The sequence below is a fragment of the Leuresthes tenuis genome, unplaced genomic scaffold (genome assembly GCF_036924035.1).
Source record: "Leuresthes tenuis unplaced genomic scaffold, fLeuTen1.0.hap1 SCAF_2, whole genome shotgun sequence".
Classification (NCBI taxonomy): Eukaryota; Metazoa; Chordata; class Actinopteri; order Atheriniformes; family Atherinopsidae; genus Leuresthes; species Leuresthes tenuis.
In genome coordinates this window covers 15161855-15187923 of record NW_027325356.1, presented here as the reverse complement: position 1 = coordinate 15187923, position 26069 = coordinate 15161855, and the positions used below count along the sequence as shown (strand labels likewise).

The 26069-nt window shown below is 40.0% G+C and overlaps 2 protein-coding genes across 6 annotated transcripts; both read left to right on the top strand.

The window, feature by feature from the left end:
* lpin1a (lipin 1a) lies at positions 1–20263 on the top strand. Of its 4 annotated transcripts, none has more exons than XM_072380319.1 (24): positions 1–193; positions 3683–3883; positions 4384–4479; positions 8422–8518; positions 8609–8834; positions 9887–9955; positions 10085–10177; positions 10343–10448; positions 11051–11288; positions 11860–12012; positions 12130–12223; positions 12590–12789; positions 13011–13104; positions 13405–13474; positions 14852–14938; positions 15341–15433; positions 15617–15681; positions 15772–15910; positions 16323–16471; positions 16640–16726; positions 17006–17158; positions 17333–17447; positions 17655–17758; positions 17896–20263. In XM_072380319.1, exons 2-24 carry the CDS (start codon positions 3692–3694, stop codon positions 18065–18067), a joined length of 2892 nt encoding a protein of 963 aa, XP_072236420.1. In that variant the 5' UTR covers positions 1–193; positions 3683–3691; the 3' UTR covers positions 18068–20263. The 4 variants fall into 4 exon arrangements, with proteins under 4 accessions (XP_072236420.1, XP_072236419.1, XP_072236422.1 ...); XM_072380318.1 differs by having other exon boundaries at positions 10340–10448; XM_072380321.1 differs by lacking the exon at positions 14852–14938 and having other exon boundaries at positions 2–193.
* A 929-nt stretch (positions 20264–21192) lies between these two features.
* Positions 21193–25497, top strand: LOC140301721 (uncharacterized). 2 transcript variants are annotated; one of them, XM_072380317.1, is made up of 7 exons: positions 21193–21301; positions 22326–22448; positions 22546–22662; positions 23711–23767; positions 24099–24227; positions 24672–24785; positions 24915–25497. In XM_072380317.1, the coding sequence occupies exons 2-7, from the start codon at positions 22326–22328 to the stop codon at positions 24960–24962; spliced, it is 588 nt and encodes a 195-aa protein (XP_072236418.1). In that variant the 5' UTR covers positions 21193–21301; the 3' UTR covers positions 24963–25497. The 2 variants fall into 2 exon arrangements, with proteins under 2 accessions (XP_072236418.1, XP_072236417.1); XM_072380316.1 differs by having other exon boundaries at positions 24099–24248.
* The last annotated feature ends 572 nt before the right edge of the window (positions 25498–26069 follow it).

Here is a 26069-nt window from a genome sequence, read left to right as displayed (position 1 = left end):
GCGGTTTAAGAAGCAGCCCTCTGCACAGGACCCGAGATCATATATCAAGGAGGCTGCATGATGCTGAATGTTACGGGCGATGTTTGATTTGGGGAATAACGCACACTACAAGCTTTGAGGACGCCTAAAAGCTGGCTGGGAAAAATTGGATGGCGGAAAGGTCCCGGAGAGAAGAGCGACGTCAATAAATAATGTAAGCAAGGACGGAATGGCCTTTGCAACATGCTGTCACATATTCAAATCGTGAGATTTAGGCTTTATTAAATCCCGTTTACATATTGTAGAGCTAACCAAGGTGCTAAGTAGTTTTTTGTTTGTTCTGTGGGTGTGCGTGTGTTAATGGTTGGCTGTTTGAATGACGGCGGACTGCAGAGCCTCACCCTGCGTGCAGATGTTTACATGTCACCACAGGCCACGCATAACCCTACGAGCTATTCATGAACCCCGTGTTCATGAAACTTGTTTTATTTTTTATATTGGGCGCCTTTTAGCTTTTACATATACTGCACATGTTGAGCTACAATTGCCTTTAAGTAATTTTATGTTGTCGGTATCTTTTAAAGTGGTTTAATGAACAGTAAACCTGGGAGTTCCAGACTTTATTCTCCTGGCATTTTAAATAGATTGGATAAACCCTCTCTTCAACATCTGTAAATCCCGCTGCTTCTCCGTGACCTTTGTGCCACCTGGCTGATTGGTCTGTAGTAACGGTGAAAGTGGGGGCGAACTTTTCATAAAGTACCTTCCATGTGGACTTTACTGCTACACAGTGGGAGTGCAGCTTCTGTCCACAATTCTCAGTCGTAACAGCAGACATTTTAAATTTTGCATTTCAATGGTAGTTCATTAATTTACAGCGCGCCATGTAATGACACATAATGACCCTCTGAGTTGTCCCGTGATTGGTTATTACATAATACGGACTGTGATTGGCTGCGAAACAGCGATGTCCTGGAAGAGTGGGCAAGCCCTTGGCTGTGTTTGTGCCTGTGTGAATGGAGACGTCTGTGTGCACGTGGCTGATGTTGACAGTCAAATCAGCGCATTGGTATGTAGATAAATGAGCACATTTCCCTGTTGTTGTCACTGAAACAAAGGAAATTAATAGATAAGGAAGTGAGCGGGAGGATATAGGGTTTAAATAATTATGTAATCAGTTGCAAACAATCCCACTCCTCTTTCCTGAGCGAGAAGACATGCCTGGGATATTTACCCAGATAAGTAAATACTAAATATATATCCCCGTGTGCTATCTTGCCATGTAAGTAGTTATGCAGTGTAAACAATTTCACCACAATAGTGTTTTTTAATGTATGACAGTGTCCAGGAAAACCAGTGTTTTAGTGTAAGTTAGTTTTTTAACTGTATTGCAATGTGCTCTGTTATTACAGTGGTCTAGTCAGAACAAGAGTGCGGTGACAGGGGTTCTGATGTGCAACAGAATAGTGTTGGGCCAATAAAGCAGCAAAGATTACTAAACAGTGACACTTGTCAGCATGAGTGTTCTAACATGGCTTGCAAACACAGGAGCCATCTGTCCCCTGGTCACGGTGTAACGCGTGTGTGTGTGTGCACATGCACGGTGCACTGCCTGAGTCAGCACAAGCAGGTGGCAGGTGGATTTTTTAAGGGACATCACCAATGACAGCTACCATAAGCCTTCATGCTGAGACAGTGCTATCCACCACATTACCTTGATGCCATTAGCATGACATAAAATTCCGGTTTATATAAATAATTATTCATATGGTTTATTTGTATAACTTGTATGTATATCTGATGCAGGGACAGCAGCAGCAAAGACATGTCACTGAATAAAGCCCTTTTTACAGTGGTTGAAATACCCATTGACAGTATTTAGTTGGCATTCAGTTCTGCGTCAAATGACTCTGCAGTAGTCATGGGTATTTACCGGCTCTGGCTCCAAATGACAATGATGGGAACACTCAAGCCTGTTATACACACTAATTATAAATGAGGAATGCTTTGTTTGGAGCTGCAAGAGTGGGAACAAGTTTTCAGACTAAAAGATTTCATGTGGAGGTTATGAAACTGAACAGCAGCTGAAGATTTTACCTTTATCTGTAGCTGCTAGCACCTTAACAAGCCAAATGACAGCCTGCAAGACGCAGTGTAATATCACTTCTTCATGTTCCCATAGCTTACAGGTTTGTTCCCAGCGACATAGCGATAGTTTCTGGATGTAACTGCACCTCTGTGAATATGTGGTAAATCTCAGAGCGCTGAGGTTAAACATGCTACTTCTGGCTCTGAGAAAGGATTTAATCGTCCTGTTTTAGTGAGTGTACCTGCATTGAAAAAAAAGATAAATGAAAATACAAAGGAGGTGGATTGCAAAGCATCTTGCGAAGGAAGCAAGACTGCCTTCCAAGGTGCTTTAGCCTGTCAAGCAAAGCTCAATCTTCTCCCTTGGTGGGTGTTAAGGTAGGTGCTTTAGCTTACCTAGGCTGCAGAAGGAGGAAACAGCTGATTGATGAGAAAAGATCTGAGATCAGCTGATGTCTGGATATGTGGATGAGCTTGTCAGGGTGGCCTGATAGAGGTCACTGTGTTTGTTTTAGTGTTTTTTACCTTGACATTGTTCATGCAATCCAAATAACTGCCCGCCCCGAGGTTTTGTTTTTTTCTTTTTTCATTTATTTCTCGTTAACTAAAAAAATGCTGATTGAAAACAACGTTTGACTCGATCTAAATGACTAAGATAAGTGTCAGTCCTCATTGAAATGCAGTTGCTCGTACACTGGAAGTTAATTGTTTGAGTGGTGAAAACACTGTCAGAGCTATTTCTGTTTTATTTTATTCAGCTGTTTTTACACAGGTGAATGGAATGGGAGCGATGATGCAAAAATACAGTCAGATCCAATAACTAAAATAAGGCAGTTATGTGATGATTGTGACAGGTATAGCTCCCCCTAAAAATATATTTTTATTATAAACCCTCCATGATGTCATACCCACAACTGCTCCTATAAATAAGGTATCGTGGCTATAGGGTGATTAGCTGCTGTATGTATACAGCTTACACTCTCTAACCTACAGTGAAGCAAAAATAGAAGGCAAGAACAAGGCAAGAGCTGTATATTCCTTTGCTGTTCATTTCTCTCTGTTTCTGACATTCCAGTAGAGCCACCAACCAGTCCTGCAAATGCATTTCCCTGTCTGTATCTCTCTCTGGGACCATGTTTTGGCATTCTCAAAAAAAAAAAAAGCATTTGAAGATGTGGATTAGAGAGACTTGCAAAGCCCCACGAGATTGATCTCATCCCTGATGAACTGTATTTACACTACAAAGGGGAAAAGCCATTCTGAGTTTTTCAGCATGGTTTTGAGCGGGAAGAAAAAAAATCTGAGTGCTTTGTTTTCAAGGAAAACAAAAGTGATTTCCTACGCTGACATCGGTCACACCCCCAAACATTCCCCACACTCAGCAGCACCTCAAGCGAAAGGAAAGAACAAGAAACTGTGGTTTCAGCATCCGAGTGAGCTGGCTGACGTGTGTGGGCAGCAACTGAGCCAGTGGATCGATAACTTATCTTAATGTGACAGGATGACAGTTTGGCCTTACTTTACGATCTTTCATAACAGTCTTGAGATGTGAATAAAGCCTTATTCATCGGGCAAGTGAGAGGTAAAAAATATGCCTTTCTTTTTCTGCCACCAGTTACAGACCATGAACTATGTGGGTCAGCTGGCGGGCCAGGTGTTTGTGCAGGTCAAGGAGCTGTACAGAGGACTCAACCCCGCAACGCTGTCTGGATGTATAGATGTTATTGTGGTCCGGCAGCCCGATGGGACCCTACAGTGCTCCCCCTTCCACGTCCGCTTCGGAAAGATGGGTGTACTGCGATCCCGTGAGAAAGTGGTGAGATCACAGCGCGCTTTCTACCCCAACACTTTCACTTACTTCTGTTCTTTGCATGTGGTGAATGTGCATCCACGTAATTTGAGAGCTCAGGGTCCATTGCTCATGAATGTTTTCTCTGAGGAACGATAACAGCATTCTGATCTTCTTTTAAACATTATTATTTGTTATTTATTTAGGTATTTCAGGTATTCTTTTTTTTTACTTCGGAAAGTTGCAGTTTAAGTCGCTTTAAAGCATCCTGTCACTTTTTATGAGGAATTTAATTCATTAAAATTATGGTGATATCTTGTGTAAGTAACTTAGTGAGACATTACACACATAATAATATTCTGCTTACTGCACTGCATTATATTGAATATAAAATTACCCCAAACCAGAAATATGAATTATAAAATTCCAAAAATAGTCATTTTTTCCCACACAAAATGACAAAAAGGAGCTTGTTTAGAAAATGCTAATGACGCCCATAAAAGGAAGCTTTTTTTTATGCCTTGCAGGTGGACATAGAGATTAATGGAGAGCCGGTGAGTTTGCACATGAAGCTTGGAGAGAACGGGGAGGCCTTTTTTGTCAAAGAGACAGAGAATAAGCTGGTGAGTAATGATCAACCAACTCATTACTCCACATCAATAAACACACACAAATATAGAATAGAACATACTGTAACTCACAGACATGGCAATTACACAGCCTGATTCTTGTCCTTTTTTATTGTTGTAACTCCCACTGGTTTTACTACTTACTGATTAATCAACAACTACATGTTGCTGTTCTTTTAATAGTCTTTTAGACTTTTAAAACACTATCTTTTTCTACCAGTCAAGCCCAGAGAGCAGTTGAGTTTCTGACAGGCACTAAAAGACTATCTAACTCTCCTTTTTTCCCATTAATGTTTTTAATAATTCTATTGAACTATATTCTAAAAATCTATGTGTTCATATGAAGTGAATATATACTTTAAATGTTGATGAAATGTGCTTCAATAAGGAGGAGAAAGAGATTCTGACAGAAAGGACATCAGAGCAGAATTTCATTGTCAAGTGACACGTAGACAATGAAATTCTGCTGGAGGGCTTTCTTAGATGGACTATAAACAGAACAACAAGACAGAAGTGGAGCTTTAGTTATCATATGATGGCCTGTCAACCAGCATAACTTTAGTTTCCTGGAAATAGCATAAACAGACACAAGTCAGCCGGACAGGTTTACCCACAAACACCAGTTAAACAGCAAACTGTTTGTAAAGTTTTTATTATGCTACTATGCACACGTAAATCATATTATTTCTTTAACTCAGCTGTATTTTTACATGTTGCTTGTTTTGATCATGTGCATGGCAATATATATGGAATTAACCATGTGTTTGCATATTAAAGTCAGTGTCACTCGTGCTGTGACACTCACTCACTCATCTGACCTGTGACAAGGACACTGAAAACGTGAGCAGAGTGCTGGCTTGGCAGGGACAGATCGGGTTTGGATATCATAGTTGGAAAACATCCAATTCATATCACAGCCTATGGCTGCTGTTTAGCCTCATGCACCTTAAGCAGACGTTATCTATTCAACTTGATTTATGTGCCATTTGAGTAACACAATTGACAAAATCCAGCTTAATCAGTCTTAATGTTCATTGTCAGGAGGAGATTATGTTATGTGGAGGTATTTGCAGCACAGAAGAAAACAGACTAAACTGGGAACATTTCAGTTTGTTTTGAAAACTGATTCTGTGAAGTGATAGATAAGGATTCATGGAAGCTGGAAGAGGGGTTTTGGGGGAGTTTTTTCATTGCTGTGGTAAACAAACTCAGCATTTGCAGTGTCATCTGGGAGCAATGAAAAGAACCGGCTGCGTTCCCTAAAGAAGTATTTAGAGGAATATGTCATAATCTGTTGTAATTTCCTAATCTGAGGGATTGCATTGGTCTAAATCTTCCTACATTGATGTGTTATTCAAATAGAAGATGCAATTATCCAGCAGTCAGTCAAGAAGTTCTATTATGGCTCTTTAGAATGGCATCTCCCAGAGTAATATAATGCCTAAGTCCATAACAGAGGGGTAAAATAACAGTGGAAAACCACCAGAGACCTATTTATAACTTTGCCCAATTCACCCTTGGTAGTGTGTGCTGCACACTACCCTCAGAAATATGGTGCTCACTCATCTGTGTCCAGTCCGGAGAGACTGGAGGTCAGACAGAGCGACATACTGTACATATTATAAAAGGGGATCAAGACAGAAAGATAAAACTACTGGTCAGTAGATGTACCACGTTGAAAAGGCACCGGCTGTTTGCCAGTTAAGATGAACGAGTACAGTATTAAACACTAACAGATTTGTCAGTTAGATGTTATTTATTCTTCATCGGTGTCTTTGTTCTGTCATGCAATGATGGTCTAAGGTATTATCTTATTGGTTTTGATGTGAAAAGCTCAGCAACATTTTTACAGCACTATTTGGCACTAAGCCCAGTGCTCTGTGCCGCTCCTACCAAACCGACTGCGCTTCCTCTGTCTACACCTCAGGGTGTAAAGTTAAACTTGAGGATTTGTTTGGGCTTGTGCATTGGCAAATACCAGAAGATCCTCCACGTGAACCGTTGGGCACATGTTATTATCCTCATACTATAGCAGCAAGAAGCTCTGCATGCCCAAGGGAAACAAACTTAGAAACATCTAAGTAATCTTGATGTGGGTGATGTGTCGTTGAGGTGAAAACCATTTTAAAAAAAAGTGTAATTATCCTAAATGTTTTTTCTCATCATAAAACCATGTGGCATTATAGATTTTAATTGCTGTATGAAATGTTTGTCCTCCTGTCCTCCTTTCAGTAATGTTGGCTGTTATATCATGATGTAGTATTTTTCACTGTATGGAAACAGAGTCTATACTGCTGTTCTGTTACTTGGTCGAAGAAAACAAAATTCGCATGAAGCACAAGTTTCTTTGATTTTTCCGGTAACCCAGATTGTACAAAATCCTGTGGTTTATGGGAGGATCACATTCTGTTCTGGGACAAACAGTGAAGCTTACATATTGAACATTATAAATGATCTAAACAACACGAAGGAAAACATTTCTGTTTTATTCAGTGTGAGTTTCTGCAGATTTTTTCACTCCACCATTAAACAACACCTTGGATCACCCTGATATTATGCACAGATATCACAACCGTTATTACACTCTTTAATATCATATATGCAATGATCTTTTACAAGACCATGAATTGATTTTGTGGGTCTACTTAAATAGGGATAAAAAAAAAAAAAAAAATGTTCTTCTATTGTACAGTGCTGCTGCAAATCTTGTCACCTTGTTTCTAAAATGCTCAGTTTACGGCCCAGCCTGCTCTTATTGATCCCCTGTTGTCAAAGCTACCGGAGTGTGAGGCAACTGATTTTTCTTAGATTGAGGTGTACCAGATAATCTACAAGCCTGGCACTTTGCAAACGTGATATGTGGCGTTATTGATACGTAACTGATGAAAAGAGATTGACTGCCAGCATCTGTGGGAGAGAATGAGTACTTCTGCGTTTACTGTGGGCTTTGTAATGGAAAGCAATAAAACCATAGAAGCATAATATGACCCCTTTAATCACTTTCCACATAGAGGTCACATAATCATAGCTAAGTTTAAGCTAAATTTTATCATTTAACAGTTAACCTAAGATGATATATTAGGTTATATATATAGAACAATATCTTGTGTTCTACTGCATATTATTTTATACTTTAACAGTTCAGAGTCATTTCCTGGTTCCCGTACAAATCCAATTTTAAAACATTTGTGTCGCTTAAAAGTGATCTGGGATTGATTTAACGCCTCATCAGTAAACAAAAGGAAATCTCTGCGAGTGTGTTTGTTTCTCTAAGGGACAAGCATTCATCCGAGCAGTTCTTCTAAACAGCTCTCCTACTATTGGTTCAAACTTAAACGCAAATACTGATCTGCAACAACTGTAACTCTCAATCAGTGGGAAATTCCAGTGAAATATGGTCACATTTCTAAATCATCTGTCATCCATCACCACACATGATCTGGTTCCTTGTGGTTATGTGAAAGTAAGCTGCTGAAACAAGTTAAGTCAACATGTTCATTGTTTCATTTCGCAAGCTGCCTTGATTGGCATTAGCTCTGCTCCTCTGGCTCACTTCACTGCCTTTTGTGTCGGTTGTCAGCAACATGCATGCATGAATTTAGTGAGCTTATTTTTGTGTGTGTCTGCTGTTGAACTGCCTGCAGGCGAAGCGTTTAGGGAAACTGGTTTGTTCTTGTATCTTCTTGTTGCCTGGATGTAAAATGATGATGGTGCATCCGTAAATTCTCGCAGTGTGCTAAATTTATAGAAAATATGCTGTCTGAAACTGCCCGAAGGAGCTTTGTACTTGTGTAAATAAATCATCCAGGTGTCCACACACCCCAGGCCACTTAAGACAAATCAAGTGCTGTTCATTTCAGCTGATTAAGAAGTTATTCGTGGTTGTTGATCATATTAAGGACCTCATACAATCATGTCATGTCCCCTTGTCAACAGGAAGTGGTTCCGTCTTACCTTGCAACATCACCCATCAGGTCGGTGGGGGAGGAGTTAATGGAGTCCCAGCTGGGCAGGGGTAGTTCTCATCACCATGGTAAACTCAGATCAATTAAAAAAGAAAGAAAGGAAGTGCTGGATTGGTGCTTTTGGGACTGTATTTATGCTGCTCTCTCTTATCACACAGACACCGTCCCTTGCCCTTCACTTCCTGTCCAGAGCCTGGGACCGCAAAACGGGGATGGAGGGACAACAAAGAAGAGGAGAAAGAGAAGGAAGAAGACAAGGCCAGAGGGATTGGGAGCAGGAGGGGGAGTTGGAGGAAGGAGAGAGGAGAGCGGGGACGAGTTCTCAGAGGATGAGGACATGTTCACCATTGACCTGAGCTCAGATGAGGAAAAAGACAGCAGCAGGTGTGTCAGTGCGTGCGTACGTGAGAAAGAGGTTGTTATATACCAGTCAACGTTAACTGTTTCTGAGGAAAACAAACCTTGTCAGCAGTCACAGTGTTGCTTGCGAGGCAGCAGAACTGTTGCCAGCAACAACTGTGACTGTGTTAAGTAGAGAAAATGTGTACGTGTTCATGTCTGTCATACACGATGAGTGTAACTGGTTGTTCTAGCTGCACAAAAAAGAATTTGCATTTGCGCCACATGATCCAGAGAAACAGACATACAAAAGCAGGTAAAAACTGAAGACATTCTGTTAAGGATGGCTGGTATTTGTGTTTGGATTATATGTATTTTAGGTGTTGTAGCTCAGTATCAACCACTTGATCAGACACAAAGATCAGCAATTTCCTTCTGGCAATCATCTTGTGCATTGTCAGTTCCAGTACCTTAGAAGAAGATAGAAAGGTCTTGCTAAATTATGACATGAGCTGCCATTATTATTCTATGCTATTATCTAAAGTCTGTTAACATGCAAAACTAATGAGCAATTTCGCTTGGTCTTAAAAAAACACTTACTTGTAAACTATTAAGGGCTCTAAACTGTGAGACTGTGAGTTTGGACACATCAGAGTTTATGTGTGGGGCCCTTTGCAAAGCATCTCTGTTTATTGGACACGCTCCAGAGATTTGTCCTGTTCCCACAGTGCTCTCTGTCTGTTTGAAATAATGGCTCACAGAGCTGCCTTTACTGCAGGGGTTCAGAGCCTTTCTTTGGAAGCTGACCACACGGTGGGCCGGGAAAATTCCTGAATCCCTTAAAGACGTGAAAGAATGTGTGTCTGCCTCATGTCGTGCTTAATACTGTACTTGATGAGTATCATTTTTACAGCTGGCTTCAGACGTGTGGGAACAGGAGTGCTTTGATTTTCAAAATGAGGGATTAAATAAACAGCATCAAAGGTTTTCTAAGGACTGATGATAAATTTGTGTGATATGCTGTCTGTTGTGAAATGTTGAGTTTTTGCATACTGTGTGTGACTGATGTCTTTCTGCATGTGTGTGTTTGTGAGCAGACCTGTGTACAGCCATCAGGGATCCACAGCCAACACTCACCCTATCACCAACTGGACTCACTCACAGAGGTACTATTTGGACACAAACTTTGTTTGTACTGATTCTGTTCTCATATTTTGTTCATGATTATTTATAACTCACCGTCTCTTTCCTTCTCCTTTTCTGTTTCTGTCTTGTTGTCTTTTGTATGTCTGTAGTAATGCGATGAAGGAAACTCTCTCCATCCCGCCACCCTGTGGTCTGTCCATCTCTTGTCCTCAAAGGACCTCTCAGTTCTCTTCCCTTGTTAGGTATTGCCCTCATTTCCACCCTCACTGAATAAATAACATAATGCACTAAGAAAGGAGAATAATAAAAAAAATGCTGTTTTTTGTTGCACAGTAAAGCTTCTTTATTTGTAAAACCAACATAAGTTGAAACCTGATCTTGACCAACTGTCTGATTATCACCAGCAGTCCAGATGATTCGCGGTCGTCAACACCGAAGAGCGATTCAGAGCTGACCAATCAGACTAACCCTGAGATGCTGTGGACCTGGGGGGAACTGCCACAGGCTGCCCAGGTATCTACACACGTACCATCACATGGGAATGTGTATATTATTTTATCTATTGGTTTAGTCTCTCTGATGGTAGCAGATAAATCTGCAACATTGTTTGTGACGTGTACAGAAGCCTTTATAAGCCTCACCTGCATTTAAGATATGTGTTATGGATCAGATCACAATGCAATACACAGTGCAGGGGGGGGGGGATCTCTGGGGACCACGAAGTAAGATTAAACATATACATGGAATAAGATACAGTGTGCTTACTGACATGTTTTATTCAGATTTAAGCTGAAACCCAAAATCGCTCCCTTCCCTCTCTCTGCATTGATAACAAAATCCACCTACCATCAACGCTATAGCACACTGTTTAAAATTTACAGTGTAATTAGCAGTTGCCAGGCAACCAGCTGTACTCTCAGTATGTTACATCAGGACAATTTAGTATACACACTTTATTTTTTGTACAAATTAAGCAAGCAAGATGCATCGTGTCAAATACTGAACCTATGAGGTAACACAGAGGAGTGAAGGAAGGACGCCCTGATAGAATCATACTTCAGAGCAAAAAAAAGCAAATAGTGTGTGAAAAGTTTCTACCCCTCTGTCTTCTACAGCCATCCTTCCTCACTTCCCACAAGAAGCAAGACTCTGCCGCAGCAGTCTCCATCCCAGTGACTGCCAACACTCACTTCAGAGTCATCAGTGACACGGGGCCTCCCTCCCTCACCCTCTATTGTCCACAGCCAGGTGAGACCGCTGCTCTTGAAGGAGTCAAGGACACTGAAGAAAACAGAAGAAAAGCACAGGAAGGACTAACTATCAAGTCTGGGGACACATCTGGAGAAGAACATGGTAATTATGCAGTTAACCTCCACAGTGGACTGAAATAATTGCGACAGCCAAGAGAGGGAGCTAAAACAACATGTCTGCTCAGTGAGCCGTGCTTCATTTAAAATGCTGTTGTAACTTTAGAGGAATTAGAGAATTATAAAAATCATAAACCCAGGGCTACTCCTGTAAACTGTTGCTAAATGTTGCTGTTGGACTAAACCTTTCAAACGTATCACATGGTTGGAGGCATTTCAGGTTACTGCCCACTGAGCCACAGCTGAAGCAGTTTGCAAGCTGTAAATATCTTAGATATTTTCCACACCTCTGTTTAAAACTCTAGTGACCTCCAGAGGTAGCTTTGTGCATGTTCACATTTTGCAACCATTGCTTTTCAATTAATCCGAGAGGATGCCAGGTTAATGTTTCTCTAGTTTAGCCATAAATCAGCTGATTCAAGTTGTAATAGAGTGATTATCGTAACTGCAGCATTTTAGAGGAACATCTAAAGTTGACCTTTTTCATCAGTACATCCCGTTGATCCAGGAGTTTGTCCTGATCACCCAGCTATATTTTTTCTATTTTATCCTTATAGGGAAAGAGGTGGAGAGTGTCGGGCCATTGTGCGCAGAGATGGAGGGTTTAACAGCTTGTTCAGTGTGTCCTAAAATTCTGCCTGATCATGTGGACGAAGGCAGGAACAGAGGAAGTCCAATCAGAAGGACAGATTCACCATCCAAGAAGAAAGGTACTGTGTGTCTAGTCTGTAAACAATTCAAAGGAATTCTTGTGTTCAAACGCCCTTCATCCATCAGTGTCATCTTTTGTTCCTGCTGCTGATGAAGTTTCATGCCATGTTCTCTAGAAAAGAGAAGCCAACATCTGGGTGCGGATGGCATATATCTGGATGACATCACAGATCTGGAGCCTGAAGTTGCTGCTCTCTATTTCCCTAAGAGGTGCAGTAACAAACATGTTTATGCATTCCATCCTGCAAATACACACTCCTAATGCATAGAAAGTAATTCACCCTTTGGTGGCCATAATGGAGTTCCTGAAAAATGTTTGTTATAAGATAAATGGACTTTTGGGTCATGTTTTGTGGAACCGCTGATACTTTCTGACGGATTGCGTAAGGAAAATTTGACTTTTCATTCTATTTAAGTAAAAAGCGCATTTGTGATTCTTTAGGTACTCTAAGTTACCACAGTTTCAAACAAGAAAGTTTAGGCCAGAGGTTTTCGGAGCATGACATCATTAAAAAGCACTAAAACAGTATTTTTAGAGAACCATCTCTGAGACTGTGTGTGTCCCTCGGCTCTCAGTGACGGAGGCAGCAGCTCAACGAGGGGAGACTCAGAAACGATGATGATGGGTGTGAGAAGCGCTAACCAGTCCCCACAGTCAGTGGGCAGTAGTGGGATGGACAGTGGCGTGGACAGTTTGTTGGACCAAACAGGTGACCTGCCTCACGTCGCCATCTCTCTGTGTGGAGGACTCACTGAGAATAAGGAGATCACGCGAGGTAGGATAAGAAATGTGCAACTATACGATACTGAGACTGGCACAGTTTTTCATGAAATCATAATATAATTTATATGTTTCAAAGGAGAAGACCAGAAAGTTGTCCACTTTTTAATGTGGTAAACAAATGTGTGTTATGCATAAATGAATTTGACTTGAAAAATAAATCTCATAAAAGCATCTCTGTGTGTGTGTTCTTCCCTTTACTGTTTCATATCACAGAGGAGTTCTTGGAGAGGGCAGTTTCCTACCAAGAGTTCTCGGAAAACCCCACTATCATTGATGACCCTAACCTGGTGGTGAAGATAGGGAACAAGTATGTACTGCTATAGTCATTATCAAAGGGGCTACATTATAACTGCGTCCAGAACCTGAGGAACAAAGTTTTCTACTTGCTTGATAAAACTAAAGAAAGAAAAATGACAGGCTGGTCTTGCAATTAACAATCTAAAATAGCAGCTCAGAAAATTTGCCCAAATTTCCAACTGATCATTCAAATGTCCTGTGTAGAAACATAATGATTCCATGTTAAGAGTCAAACATGTGAGCTGTCTTTTGCAGAAATGAGTTTGAGGAGTTTAGACGTGCCTGTAGCGTTCTCTGTCATCTGTTGCAGGTACTACAACTGGAGCACTGCAGCTCCCGTCATGTTGGCCATGCAGGTCTACAAGAAACCCCTGCCACAGGTAAGACCACCACAGTGCAGATCGATAAGTAGTCTCATTCCCTTCCTGAATTGCATATTTAAAAGTAGGCGGTATTATCAGTAAAATGTGCTGATTATGAGATCAGTAAGTAAAGGTTTACTGTCCATAAGAATGGAATATCTCAGTTTAATATTCATGGACTGTTATTACCTATAATTTACGGTGTAAGCAGACTCTGATCATTTTCATGTTATAGTCATTTATGTACTGTTGGGTAGTTTAATCTGTAACAGTGCATCATGATTTATTTGTCCTTTAATATCCTGATAATCACTTGGTAAAATACGATTTTGAGTCACTGAGCTGAAAAAGAATAATGGAAGTAAACCCACTTTGGCTACCTTAGCCATCACTAGTTGGTTTAGGCAACATTGATTACAACGTTATTATTGCCCAAAGTTGAAATCTAAAAAAGAAAACACTTTTTCCATCGCTTTTTTCTTAGTGAAGTGACATAAAAGCATTATTTGAATAGATTTTTATAACTTGTATCTCATATCTGAATGTAACTCCAGCTGTTGTTAAGGCAGTAGATTAAGATGTTTTCTGTTAGAACAGAGATACAAACTACAAAGTCATAAGATAGAAAGTTCTTCAATAAGAAAAGTGAAAATGCCTTCAAATTTAGCCTAAAACAATGTAGAAATGGGGAAAAAAGGTTCTTTACTATCTTCCTGCTATATGAGGTCAGTTCTGGTATATCAAAATCTTTGGATTGCACCCAACAAACCTGCACTTTACACCTCCTACTATGTGACACTGAGTTATTTTCATCACAATGCATTTTTTAGGTATATCTTCTCTGTAAAAAGTTCCACTAATATTCTCCATTCTTTGAGCTCCCCTCTTGAATGTGTATGTGTCATTTACACCTATTATATGCCTGTCTAAAGTCTAAAGCAGTACTAAAAATAAGTGTTTGGTGTATTATTCTATTTGCATCCCTGGCTTCAGTTCTCTCCCGTGCACTCCCAGCATTTTGCAGTGGATCCCCCTGAATCCGATGTTTCACTTTGGTTCAGTCTTATTGTTTGTAAGCATCCCCTCATTGTTTCAGGAAAATTCAACCCAAGGCTGCTCGCTTAATTTAGCCCACTCTAATGTCTGGCTCTCACATTCGATATTTACGATCTAAATTATGGCAATTAACGCTACCGCATGTGAAGCTTCAATGACTGAATATTTTGATATTATCCCAAGTAAAAAAGGCTGCTAGCACTGTTATTATAAATCACAGTGAAATGTTGCATTAAGTCTGTTGTCCTAACACTTGAATAATGTCATGTCTCTATCCCCTTTTTTACTTTTCCCCTTTCTAAACATTCACCATCCATTTGACATTTGTTTTTTATGAAGTGCTGGTGTTTGGGTTATGTGTTTTCTGCTTTTGGCCTTTTCTCATACTGCCTCCCTGGTCTGTTTGGCTCCAGCACTTCCCAGCCTGTATGGTGTTTTCTGGCTTTGCTTGAATGTTGGTCACAGCATGTGTTTGCCTGTCTGATTGGCTCTTTGTCATCACTGCGACCCTATTTGTCAGTATGTTTCTGTCATTCTTCATGTAGTGTGTCCCACATGAGGTTTTTCATCCCCCACAGGTGTCCAACCATAATCTTCAGTGGCTTCACTTTGCAAGCTTCTCTCTTGCACCTTGTGCTTTTCGTTTGCATGCCTCTGTGTGTTTTGCCTCCAACTGTCTTTCTCCGCTGGCTCAGTTGGAGTTCACTAAAATGTGGTGTTTGTATTATTTTGTTCTTTTTCTGTTGTTGATCTTTTTGTGCTTGTTGGTTTTGAGTTTTTTTTTCTTTTCCCGTTGGTTTTGAGTTGTATGTGAATCATTGTCTTCAGGCATCAGTGGAGAACATCATGAAGGAGAAGATGCCAAAGAAGGGGGGACGTTGGTGGTTTTCATGGAGAAGCAGGAATAGTGACTCAAAGTCGGTCAGTTCACATCTAAACACATTCTTAGAAATTTTAGTTTGTCCTCAGTCTTTACTGAGTGTACTGGATTATCTAGACTTTTAAAGAAAATAAAAGGATTGGAGGACAATTTTAATACTACCTCCTAAACATCACTACATAATGCTTCTGTTAACTGAGCCAGATTTGATTTGTTCACTTCAGGAGCCGGTGACAGAGGCGGGAGGAGACACAGAGGAGAGCTCACTCGTCATGTCCTCGCTTAACAGGTGACTTAAGACCTACAAACTGTGCTTTATTAAGCTGTTTCATCTTTACATCACTGCATTTATTCGAACTGGATATCTTGGATTTTTCAGGATGAAGGATGAATCATCCTCAAGTGATGAGGACCACAGATCATCCAGTCTTAAGATGGGATCTTGTCAGTCAGAGCCCTTTATGAGCCCTGGCAGTGTCTGTTATAAGAAGACTCTCCGACTCACTTCGGACCAGCTGGTAAAGTGTTATTCTTACAGCTGGTTTCATTCCACTTGCTGTGGAATAAAAGTGATTTTCTTTCCATTTTAACTCTCTGCGGTGAAGGTTGGGGGCAAAGTAACATCTAACAATTGTGGGTACACATTCTGTATGTGGGAAGCAGAGGTGTGTTATAGAGATACATTTTTTAAAAACCCAGTTTCAAGAATGGGGATGTGTCTTAACAAAAAAAAGAATTCTTACTCCCTACAAAAACAAATACTGAAATGTGTTCTTCTGTGCTCCTCTCTGAAATGATGAACTACATTTTGCTTCATTAGGGCATGAATAATAGCTCACACATTATGTTACAGCTCTGTGTTACAATATGTGATTCTTATGTGGAATCAGTCTGCGCCTTACTGAGCATTTTGTTTGTGGATGTTAACAGGCCAGCTTGCAGCTGAAAGAAGGTCCTAATGAGGTCGTGTTCAGCGTGACCACGCAGTATCAGGGCACTTGTCGTTGTCATGGCACAATCTATCTTTGGAGCTGGGATGACAAGATAGTTATCTCAGATATAGATGGAACCATCACCAGGTAAGAGACGGCCTCTTCAGTTCCAGCTTTTTACCAGTAGATGTCAGGCTCTCTGCATATTTGGGTCTTGGTTGCACACTTGTTGAAGGCCATGTATGTGCGTGAAAGTCTCTCTCAAGAGCATTTGCATTCATTCTGGGATGTTGTCTGTCTCGTGTTACGCTTTAGGTCTGACACACTGGGCCACATCCTCCCCACTCTGGGTAAAGACTGGACCCACCAGGGTATTGCACGGCTCTACCACAGAGTCAGCCTGTGAGTGTTGCCTTATACTAATTCACTGTCTGTTTTGCTTTGGTATGCCATTTCCAAAGTGGAGATAGTTGATGGTGACTGCTATTTTTGATTAATTGTTTGCCTGTTTTACCTTATTGCTCTTATTTCTGTTTGTGTCGTACTGTTTTAAATTTTGTGGCATTCAAATGTGCTAATTAAATGCACTTGACTTAACTCGTAAAAACAATAACTAATTGGAGAGGGTTTTCAACTTGAATATAATGTCGCTAAGTACATTATTGAATTTCTCTGTTAAAGGAATGGATATAAGTTCATGTACTGCTCAGCAAGGGCCATCGGCATGGCTGATATGACCCGGGGCTACCTGCACTGGGTCAATGAGAGGGGAACCATGCTGCCGATGGGCCCGGTGCTGCTCAGCCCCAGCAGTCTTTTTTCTGCCTTTCACAGGTCAGACACACACAACATGTACAAAACTGTCTTATAACAACACAATGAGCGTCACTTAGCTGCACTCTTTCCAGTCTCTTTTGAATTTACAAAGTTTTACGATGTAGATTGAGTGAACAGCAAACAAACTAAAACAGAGAGCTGAAAATGTGTGTTATATTATGTTTTGTGTAGGGAGGTGATTGAAAAGAAACCAGAGAAGTTTAAGATCGAGTGCCTCACAGACATCAAGCACCTTTTCTACCCAAACACTGAACCTTTCTATGCCGCTTTTGGCAACAGAGCGACGGTGAGATTATTTAAACAAACACGCACATGAACACAGTTTTTGACTACTACATCATCTAGAAGCTTTAATGCTTCTTTATGACAGTTTTGCGTCAAGTACTTTTTTCCTAAATGCTAATTGGATTACCATAATGATGCCAGTGCGATTTTTTATTACAGCTCTTTTTGTTTGTATTTTTCACCCTTCCTTCTGTGTATGTGATCTCAGGATGTGTATTCCTATAAAGAGGTGGGAATTCCTCTGAACAGGATTTTCACTGTAAATCCCAAGGGGGAGCTGATTCAGGAGCATGCCAAAACCAACATTTCCTCGTAAGCAACACTCTCTGTTTGTTTTTGGATTTCCTTCAAAATAGCCTGAGAGGGAACACTTGTGCACACTGATGTTTGAGTGTCTGAGTTTCCTCTCTGCACAGTTAGCCGTAAAAGTCTGTGTATGTCTCTCAAAGCTTTGGGCGCCTGTGCGAGATGGTCGACCATGTCTTCCCAGTCCTGGTTCAAGATGAGGAATCGGACTTCCCCCACTCTGAAAGATTTGACCAAGACAGTTACTGGAATAAACAGCTTCCTGATGGCACCGATCAGGAAGAAGAAGCCCCGCAGCCTCTTGAAACAAGCTGAGGAAAACCACATCTGATCTCACAAGCAGACTGATAAAGGCCAGCTTTTGTCTGACTCACCTCTTGGCACAAGGACAATGGTTTTGTAATTCAGTGTGAAGCCGGCAATTATTTTTGGTTAATTATTGTGTTGGGTACAGCCACCAAGCTTTTTTCTAACGTAGAAAATGAAGGCAGCTTTTAAGCTAAAACTTTTAAAACTTTAAATAAGTAATTGTGACTACTGATTCACAGTAGGTGAATGTCTGTACAAAAACCCCACTTTATGAAATCACCATGCTCTCATTCAGCAGGGAGAACACGCTTGCAAACGAAAAAATATAAATCATAAATAATGGGGGGGAAATCAAGCTTTTTTTTTGAAAATTAAAAAAAAAAGCAAAAAAGGGAATTTTAGAGAAAGGAGGACTAGTGTAAAATTATGTTTTGGAGTGAGCTAACATATGGTTCCTCTTGACTGACGTAAAACTTAATACAGACTTTTGAAACTCAAACAGGGTCACAAACAAACATGCATCACATATTTAGGAGTGCACTGACTAACAAACATCGACACTTACCACAATATCTTGATATCAGCCGTGATTCCTTCATCAGTGTTGATCTTTTTTTGGAAAGAATAGTTAACCCATAACCTCCAATATTCTCAACAAATAAGACTCTGTTAGTTTAAATTGCACAAGGCAAATGTATGTCAGTTTTCTGAGCTGCAGTACTATGGACACTTTGCAACAGAATGCAGCAGAGCACACACTTTGCATAACATTAAACCATCCAGGTGATGCAAAAAATAGAAAGATACAGAAATAAAAGAAACCTTTACATATATATATATATATATATATATATATATATATATACATATATATATAAAAAGCACAGATGGTATATTCAGACATCCTCTGTGCCAAACTTGTCTTCAGGTCCCGCTAAATATGTGTGGTCTTTTGACCGTGCTACTGTGAAACATGTGGCCATGACACATTTTATAGTTCTCAGAGACTATGTTCAATGTAAATGCAGGACAATGCAAATTAACTCAGTCTTCGTTTTTAAATGTGCAAATAATTTATCTTTCGTAATGTGTGAGTATGTAATATGGAAATCATTCATCGTGCTCAGAACTAATGCTCATCAATGCAAATTTTTTCATAAGCTTATGTAAGACTAAGATGATTTGTTTCAGTTTTCTAATGTTTTTACAGCACAGATCAGTACACCATGATGTACAGCACTTAACTGCCCTGTTATGGAGACTTATGTCAGACGCTGTGAGAATCTTTTTTTGCAATATTTTTTCATGTTATAACTTGTTATTTACCCACTGATCAAATAACATCTACTGTATCATATTTATTTGACATGGAAGCCATCTGTGTGTTTGTATAACGTACATGGGGGGGAAAACATTGTAAATAACAAGAATGTTAATGTCTGTGACCATATGAAGTGATATTCTTGTTGATGCTCTTGTGATTGGATGTCTAAAATACTTTGTTACTGGTGCTCATTCATTCAAATGCATGTGCAGCAATATAATGCATTACTGTAAATGTCTTTTTTGAACCACTTGCTGTGTGTTGCCCCTAAGATGTGACGTTTTTTGTTATTTGATCACTAAAGCAATAGCTCTACATGCAGTATTTTATGGAAATGAATTATTCGCCTCTTTCCTTATGTCAAGTCAGTTTTCTTCAACAAACATGGTATCGGTCTGCGCTGTAATAAGAAAGGCCAGAATACAGTCAACAAGCCCTCTGATTGATGGTGACTGATATTCAGCTATATAGTGTTTAAACACTAAAAGGAAACTAACCTTTTGTTTAATACAACACTATTTGCATCCACATGTCTGTGGAAGAGTTGAAAGGACACATGGATGTGTAACATTAAGGTGTGCGAGCTTTCTGGTGTGAAGATTAGCTGAGTGGTTATGTGTCAAAAATGTCGGTTTCTGGGGTTGTTGATGTCATTTGATGATTATCACTTAATTCTTTCTGTGAAAGAGGAGTTAAAACTCTTGACTAGTTTCAGTCTTTCTCCATGTTAACTTCGAGTTTGCTTTCTCCCATGTAAAGCTTGTTCTTTTGGCTCTAAGTAGCAGTCTAACAGGCAGTGTGTGGTGCAAGCTAAAGTTGATAATGTAGTTGAGTCTGTCAAATAAACACTTTTCAATAAACTCTTAAGGTGATTTTTTTTATTTAATTTGTGTTGCTTTCTTTTTTTAATTCTGAGCAAGCATACTTTTTTTTTGTTTTTGTTGGTCAGGCTTGGACTTCCCTAAGTCAGGCAGAACCTCAGCTGAACAAAAGTAACACACAGTAAGATCCTCATCATTTTTTCCCTCAGATTTGTTTTATATAACAGTCTGAGGTCATAGAGTTTTCACTCTATAAAAAAAAACCTAACAACATCTGTTTCATATTTGAATAAAACAAAAGACTTAAGCCCTCTTCAAATGAGTAATTCCTCTGCGATTTTATCCATTTCCGGGTTTCACGTTGCCACTTTATGTTTGAATGTATCAGCTCCAGAGTATAGTGTATAGAATATACAGCTCCAGCTGTATCTCTTTTGGAAAGGCAGGAAATTGTCTCTCCCTGCTCTCCACTCACACTGTCTGTTTCATCACATTCCTTTTACCCCCCCCCCCCCCCCCCCCTTTCTCTCTCTCTCTTTGTTTTACACACACCACTCATCCTTGTTCTTCCCTCTCCCCAGTTTTCATTGGCGTGAAGGAAGGTTTGATCACTTAAAGATTATATTCTTCTTTTAAAAATATTGCTTCTGCAAATGGGTCAGAACACTCATTTGAATGAGTGCTCTATTATTTAGATAAAATAGCCATTGCTTCGACGATGAACGGACAGCCTGTAGTCCCCGAGTTAGTTTAAGCTGCAATGAATCGAACAGTTGGAGTTGGAAGAGCGATTTACAGTTTCCACCTTTTCGTTCGTTTCTTTGACATAGGCTTCTGTTCTTGGTCAAGCATGTTTTATTTATTTTTTACCCTTATATTTCAAAGGTGCCACTGTCAAAACACAAGGGCCACATCACATTCCTTTAGAATTCGAGAAAGGAGACCAAATGTAACTTTGCTGATGTGACCGTCGCGCCAGTGTCCAGAATCCACAGTCCGCCCACCTCAGTGACGCCTCTCCAGATGTGAGCCTGATGTGAAAAACAACAAAAAAACAGCCACAATTCTGCAGCTCGGACCACACAACCTCACAAGGTCTGGCTTTTCTCCTTTCTACTCACGACTCTTATCTCCCCGTTGCTAGTTCGCTTAGCGTTTCCATCTCAGCTTTATCCCATCCATCTCGTAAATGCCTCAGCTGACATACTTGGCACTTCACACTTGCTTTATGTTCGCAATTTCGGCGGAGCGGAGGTAAAGCAGACTTTTCCTTAATGGGAAAGGTTTGGTATATGATCTCTGTGACCGGCTGGGATTAATGCTTGAGGTCACTTTGCTCAAAATATTGGAGTTAAACTTGTAGATAGGCGATTACTTCACTTGCCTGCGGTGGACGAGTTATTGTAACTTTTAAGGTAGTAGGTGTGTGTTTGACGGTTTAGCACAGAAAAAAAAAAGAAAAAAGAAACATGATATCAATGTAAAAATGTGTCCGAGCTTCAGGGAAGCTGTAGTACTACTGCTATGTTGAAGCTGCTTTACATTTGGGAACTGTTTTTGCTGGTTCAGCCAATCATAAATACATAAATACAACTAAATCCCTGTCATGTTTTAGGAGGAAGCACAGGCACCTCTGCATGAAAAAGCAATGATTGCTCTGATTTGAAACCAATCAGCCACAACATCAATACCCCAGGTGAAGTGGCACTGCTCAACTTGTCCCAATTTAGTGTTCTCTTGGGGAACTTTATGCATTGGCATTCACATGGATGTTAATTTCACATTTGGCATTATTTAAACAGTAACACTGTCCCATGGAAATAGAAGTGGGCCCGCCTAAAACTGTTTGACAAGCTTTTTGTCCATAAACTGATCAGTCAGAGCTGTTTTGGTGGAATGACAAGTATCTACTCAATATAAGGCCATAATTTGTTGTGAAAGACATGGTTCTGATGTCACACATCGTAGGGCCGACCATTGTTTCCTGCTGCCATAATTCGCTGAGACTAAAGATAGCTTTTGAGTAAATTGAGTTATTTAATTTAAGCGTATAGTTGCAGCTAAATGCTTGTTTTTATGATCTTGTTCCATTTTCCTCCGCCCTGTGATGGCCCTTCAGATGTCTGTTGAGCTCTACCCTTCGGGTGAACTGAGTGGGAATAATGGAAGTCTTCAAGATGCTGCAGTGGGAGGGACCAAACCTTTACACCGCTTCTTGAAGGGTCAACCCAAGATTATGGGCGTGAGACACACACTCTCATCCATTCACAAATGATCAAATGCTTGGAGAAAATAGAGCTGAAGGGTTCAATCTAATTTGTTTTTTTGATTCATCCTAGACTGTTGTGCTGGTCATGGGCGCATCCCTCGTCATTTTTTCCATCGCTATCACCATAGGGCAATCTTCTACCCACGCATGGGCTGCCGTCCCGCCAGGCTTCATCCTGGGAACATTGGTTGGTAGCTCGTCGAGATGATGCAGCAATTTTATAAACGGCCAATCTATGGCCGTCAACATTAATTTAGAAACAGGTGGAGGGCGAGTAGCATAGTGTCTTAAAAAAGTATTCACACCCCTTTTTACTGCATTTTCTGCCATGAACCTACACAAAACTCTCCAAATAGTGGTGACAGTGAACGAAAATAAGAGGTTGAAGGTGTTCTTAATTATGAGAAACTGAAAATAGTGTCTGTATATTTAAATATTTCTTAAATATAGGCTCTGGCTCTGTAGCAGCACTGGAACCGCCTTAATGGAATAACTCCCAAAGGGGCCAAAGGTAACCCTGAAAGAGCTGCAAAGCTTCACAGCTGACACTGGAGTGTGTATCCATAGGACCACTTTATGCCGTACACACCACAAAGCTGAGCTTTTGGAAGAATGGCTATTTCTTAAAGAAAAGAACAGGAAAGCACATTTTGAGACGTCTGCGAGACTCCGAAAGAGGAAAACAATAGGCTTGGTGCAAACCCAGGAGCTCTCATCAGCTTGTGAAAACTATCACCACAGTAAAGCATGGTGGTGACAGATTCATTCTTCAAGGACATCTTTTCATTTGGACTGATGTAATGGCGGATGGTGGCATATACAGGCGAAGGCTTGAAGGAGCTCAACCAGTTTTACCTTGAAGAATGGGTATAAATCTCAGGGGCTTGAAACCCGAAGAGCAAAAAGGGGTTCTACAAATCGCTAATTTATCTAATCTAATTTCTTGTTTGTTTGACAATTATGATAAATTTGCACACTTCAGAGTGGTAGGCATCTCGTGTCGATCAAATGAAACAAACCCCACAAAAAGTTTTTTTTAATTCCAGCTTGCAAGGCAACAAAAGTTGGAATATCCCAGTGGTAGTGATTACCCACTACCTTGCACTGTAACTGTTTTACACATTTAAGTGGCAGCTGTTGGTTGTGGTTTGGCTTTACTAATGCAGTTCTATTGAAACCAAAAATATTTAATGAACTTATGACTGAGGCAGTTTTTTTTCCTTGTCCCCTCATAGTTCATCATAAGTGGAATTCTGTATATTCTGACAGAGCTAAACCCCACCAAGAAAACAGTAAGTTCCACCATTATATTCTGAGGTAATGTTTTTTCTAGAACCCCCTATTAGGCAACCAAGACAGCCTTGTAAATAAAACTGTTTGTTAAGAATCCATACACAGATAGTCTTATGTAAGAATAATCAGCTTGAAATAATCATTTGCATCATTATGTTTGTGTTTTTTTTGCCACTGAAACATGAAAATACTCAATTTACTTCATTTAGGTGGCTTTCTTAGCTGACTGAATTGTTTATTTGCCAGACTGTCCATGTTGTCACTATACTGTACGATTAGCATTTTTCTTTCCTGGTTTTCTGTCCTCTCTCTGCTGGTGTCGACGTGCAGGTAACCATATCCTTAGCTCTGAGCATCATGTCCATACTGCTCGCATTTTGGACACTTCTCCACGTCCTGGCCAATATGCACAGACACATGGTCCACCATTATGACGACAACATAACAGACATTGAAATAGTATGGAGTTCATATGCTGAGGTGATTATTGTCTTTTTTTTAATCTGCCAATTTATTGTTTTGTGATTGTTGGTTGATCATTCACACAATGGATCCAAATCTGAAGCCAGACCCCATTTTCTAGGTTGTTTTAAGAAATTATTCTTCATATAATACAGCGTGCCTCTTGACTTGAAATAAAATGTTCTTATTTCTGCCATTTTTATGTCTGTTGACTTTGTGGTGCTTTGAAATAAAACAGTTCAAATAAAAACTAGAATCCAGATTAAATTACAAAAACAACTAGATAAAGAATCAATGGGATGTATTAAATTGCACAACAATTTCCCACCCAGTTTACTTTTTGCCTTGAGTCATAACTATTATCTATGATTTAAAAATATTAATCTAATATCAAGCATGTTGGAATGAGTTTTTGAGTGTATACTGGTTGTGTTTGTTCAGGCTATGGGAGTGTCTATCGAGGCAGTCATTTTGTTCCACAGCTGTGTTGGTGCTATCATTTTCATTGTAATGTCAGCGCTTGCTGGGGCTGCCCTGCGCTCCACAAGAAGTCAGGTAAAACGACTCTTCACTGACAGCGCATGTTCCACTGAAAGGTGGTCTTGCACAATATTTGCTGAGCTTTAAAAAAAAAGTTGCAACAAGTGGACCAATTAACTGAAGCATTCTTTTTCCTCCCTCTAGGCTATCGTGGTGATGAGCACGACCTCAACTGAAAAAACAGCTGAATAACAAGTGCCAGAGGAAGATCCGATGTGTGATTTGTCGAGCAGAGAGAAGAAATATGAAGCATTCACGGACATTTGCATGTCACCTGGCTGGAGATCAAAGCATACTAAATTTCTAAATATGAACCACTTCTCTCAAGCATGTTGGTGCCAGATGTGCAGTCTTGTGTGGATTACTTAGTTCCTCTACTATGTCAGTGCGACACTTGCCTCTTTTGACTTTTGCCACAAGAACCAACAGAACACTGAACTTTCCCTTTAGCACAGAAAGTTAACTATCAAGGTGCAGTCTGGTGTTGGCTGACCTTTTTGCACATTATGTTTGAGCTACATCTGAACCAGCCAAAAGAATCAAGGGAGGAGGAGTCAAACTGAGATAAGGTTTCCAGTTCTCTATATAAAGCAAATAGGAAACAGAGTTATATAAGACACTCTTTCCTGATTGTTTACAGGTAGTTACATAAGGAGTTTATAGATAATTTACTAACAGTTGAATTGATCAGCTATAAGTCAATAAAATGATATTAATTGAAATCTCACCTGCTGCAGCCTACTCCATTTCATTTTGAAGACTCCAGATGGACTGTTTTACTACCTGCATTCCACATACCCGAATCGCTGCTCACATCTCTATATTTGCACCGATTCAAATTGAAAGGCAGACCCACGTCACTGAAGCTACTATCTGATCACTTACCTTTTGGATAACACCGACAGTTCACGTATTTATGGTATTTATTCAGGGTTAACTAACATTTACTGGAGAGATGCTGGGTTACTAAACGAAAACATGTTAAGTTTGAGACATTTTAGGTGAAAATGATGCCCTCTTTTTTTTATTTTTTTTTTTATTTTATTCAATACAAAGAGTGGGAGGTTCAGAAAATGAAAATCTGATATTAACAACTTTAACAATCACCAGTAAACTGTAACATAAACTTTCCAGAGGAACTCTGGCATAAACAAGATGGAGTATTCACATAACTCGCTCATGTTTCACAGCACACCATCAGCACAAACATTGACACAAAGTACTGGCCTCATGTACAGGTCATAGTATAGTATTTTTTTCAATAAAAGACAGTACAGAGTAATCTGTAATGTAAGGTAG

Bases quoted from the DNA above. Each gene is read 5' to 3' on its own strand.
- lpin1a (XM_072380318.1), top strand. From the start codon at position 3,692: ATGAACTATGTGGGTCAGCTGGCGGGCCAGGTGTTTGTGCAGGTCAAG. The intron at 8,519-8,608 runs GTAAACTCAGAT...CTTATCACACAG, and splicing joins GGGTAGTTCTCATCACCATG to ACACCGTCCCTTGCCCTTCA. The intron at 12,790-13,010 runs GTAGGATAAGAA...TTCATATCACAG, and splicing joins GAATAAGGAGATCACGCGAG to AGGAGTTCTTGGAGAGGGCA.
- LOC140301721 (XM_072380316.1), top strand. From the start codon at position 22,326: ATGTCTGTTGAGCTCTACCCTTCGGGTGAACTGAGTGGGAATAATGGA. The intron at 22,663-23,710 runs GTTGGTAGCTCG...GTCCCCTCATAG, and splicing joins GCTTCATCCTGGGAACATTG to TTCATCATAAGTGGAATTCT. The intron at 24,786-24,914 runs GTAAAACGACTC...TCCTCCCTCTAG, and splicing joins TGCGCTCCACAAGAAGTCAG to GCTATCGTGGTGATGAGCAC.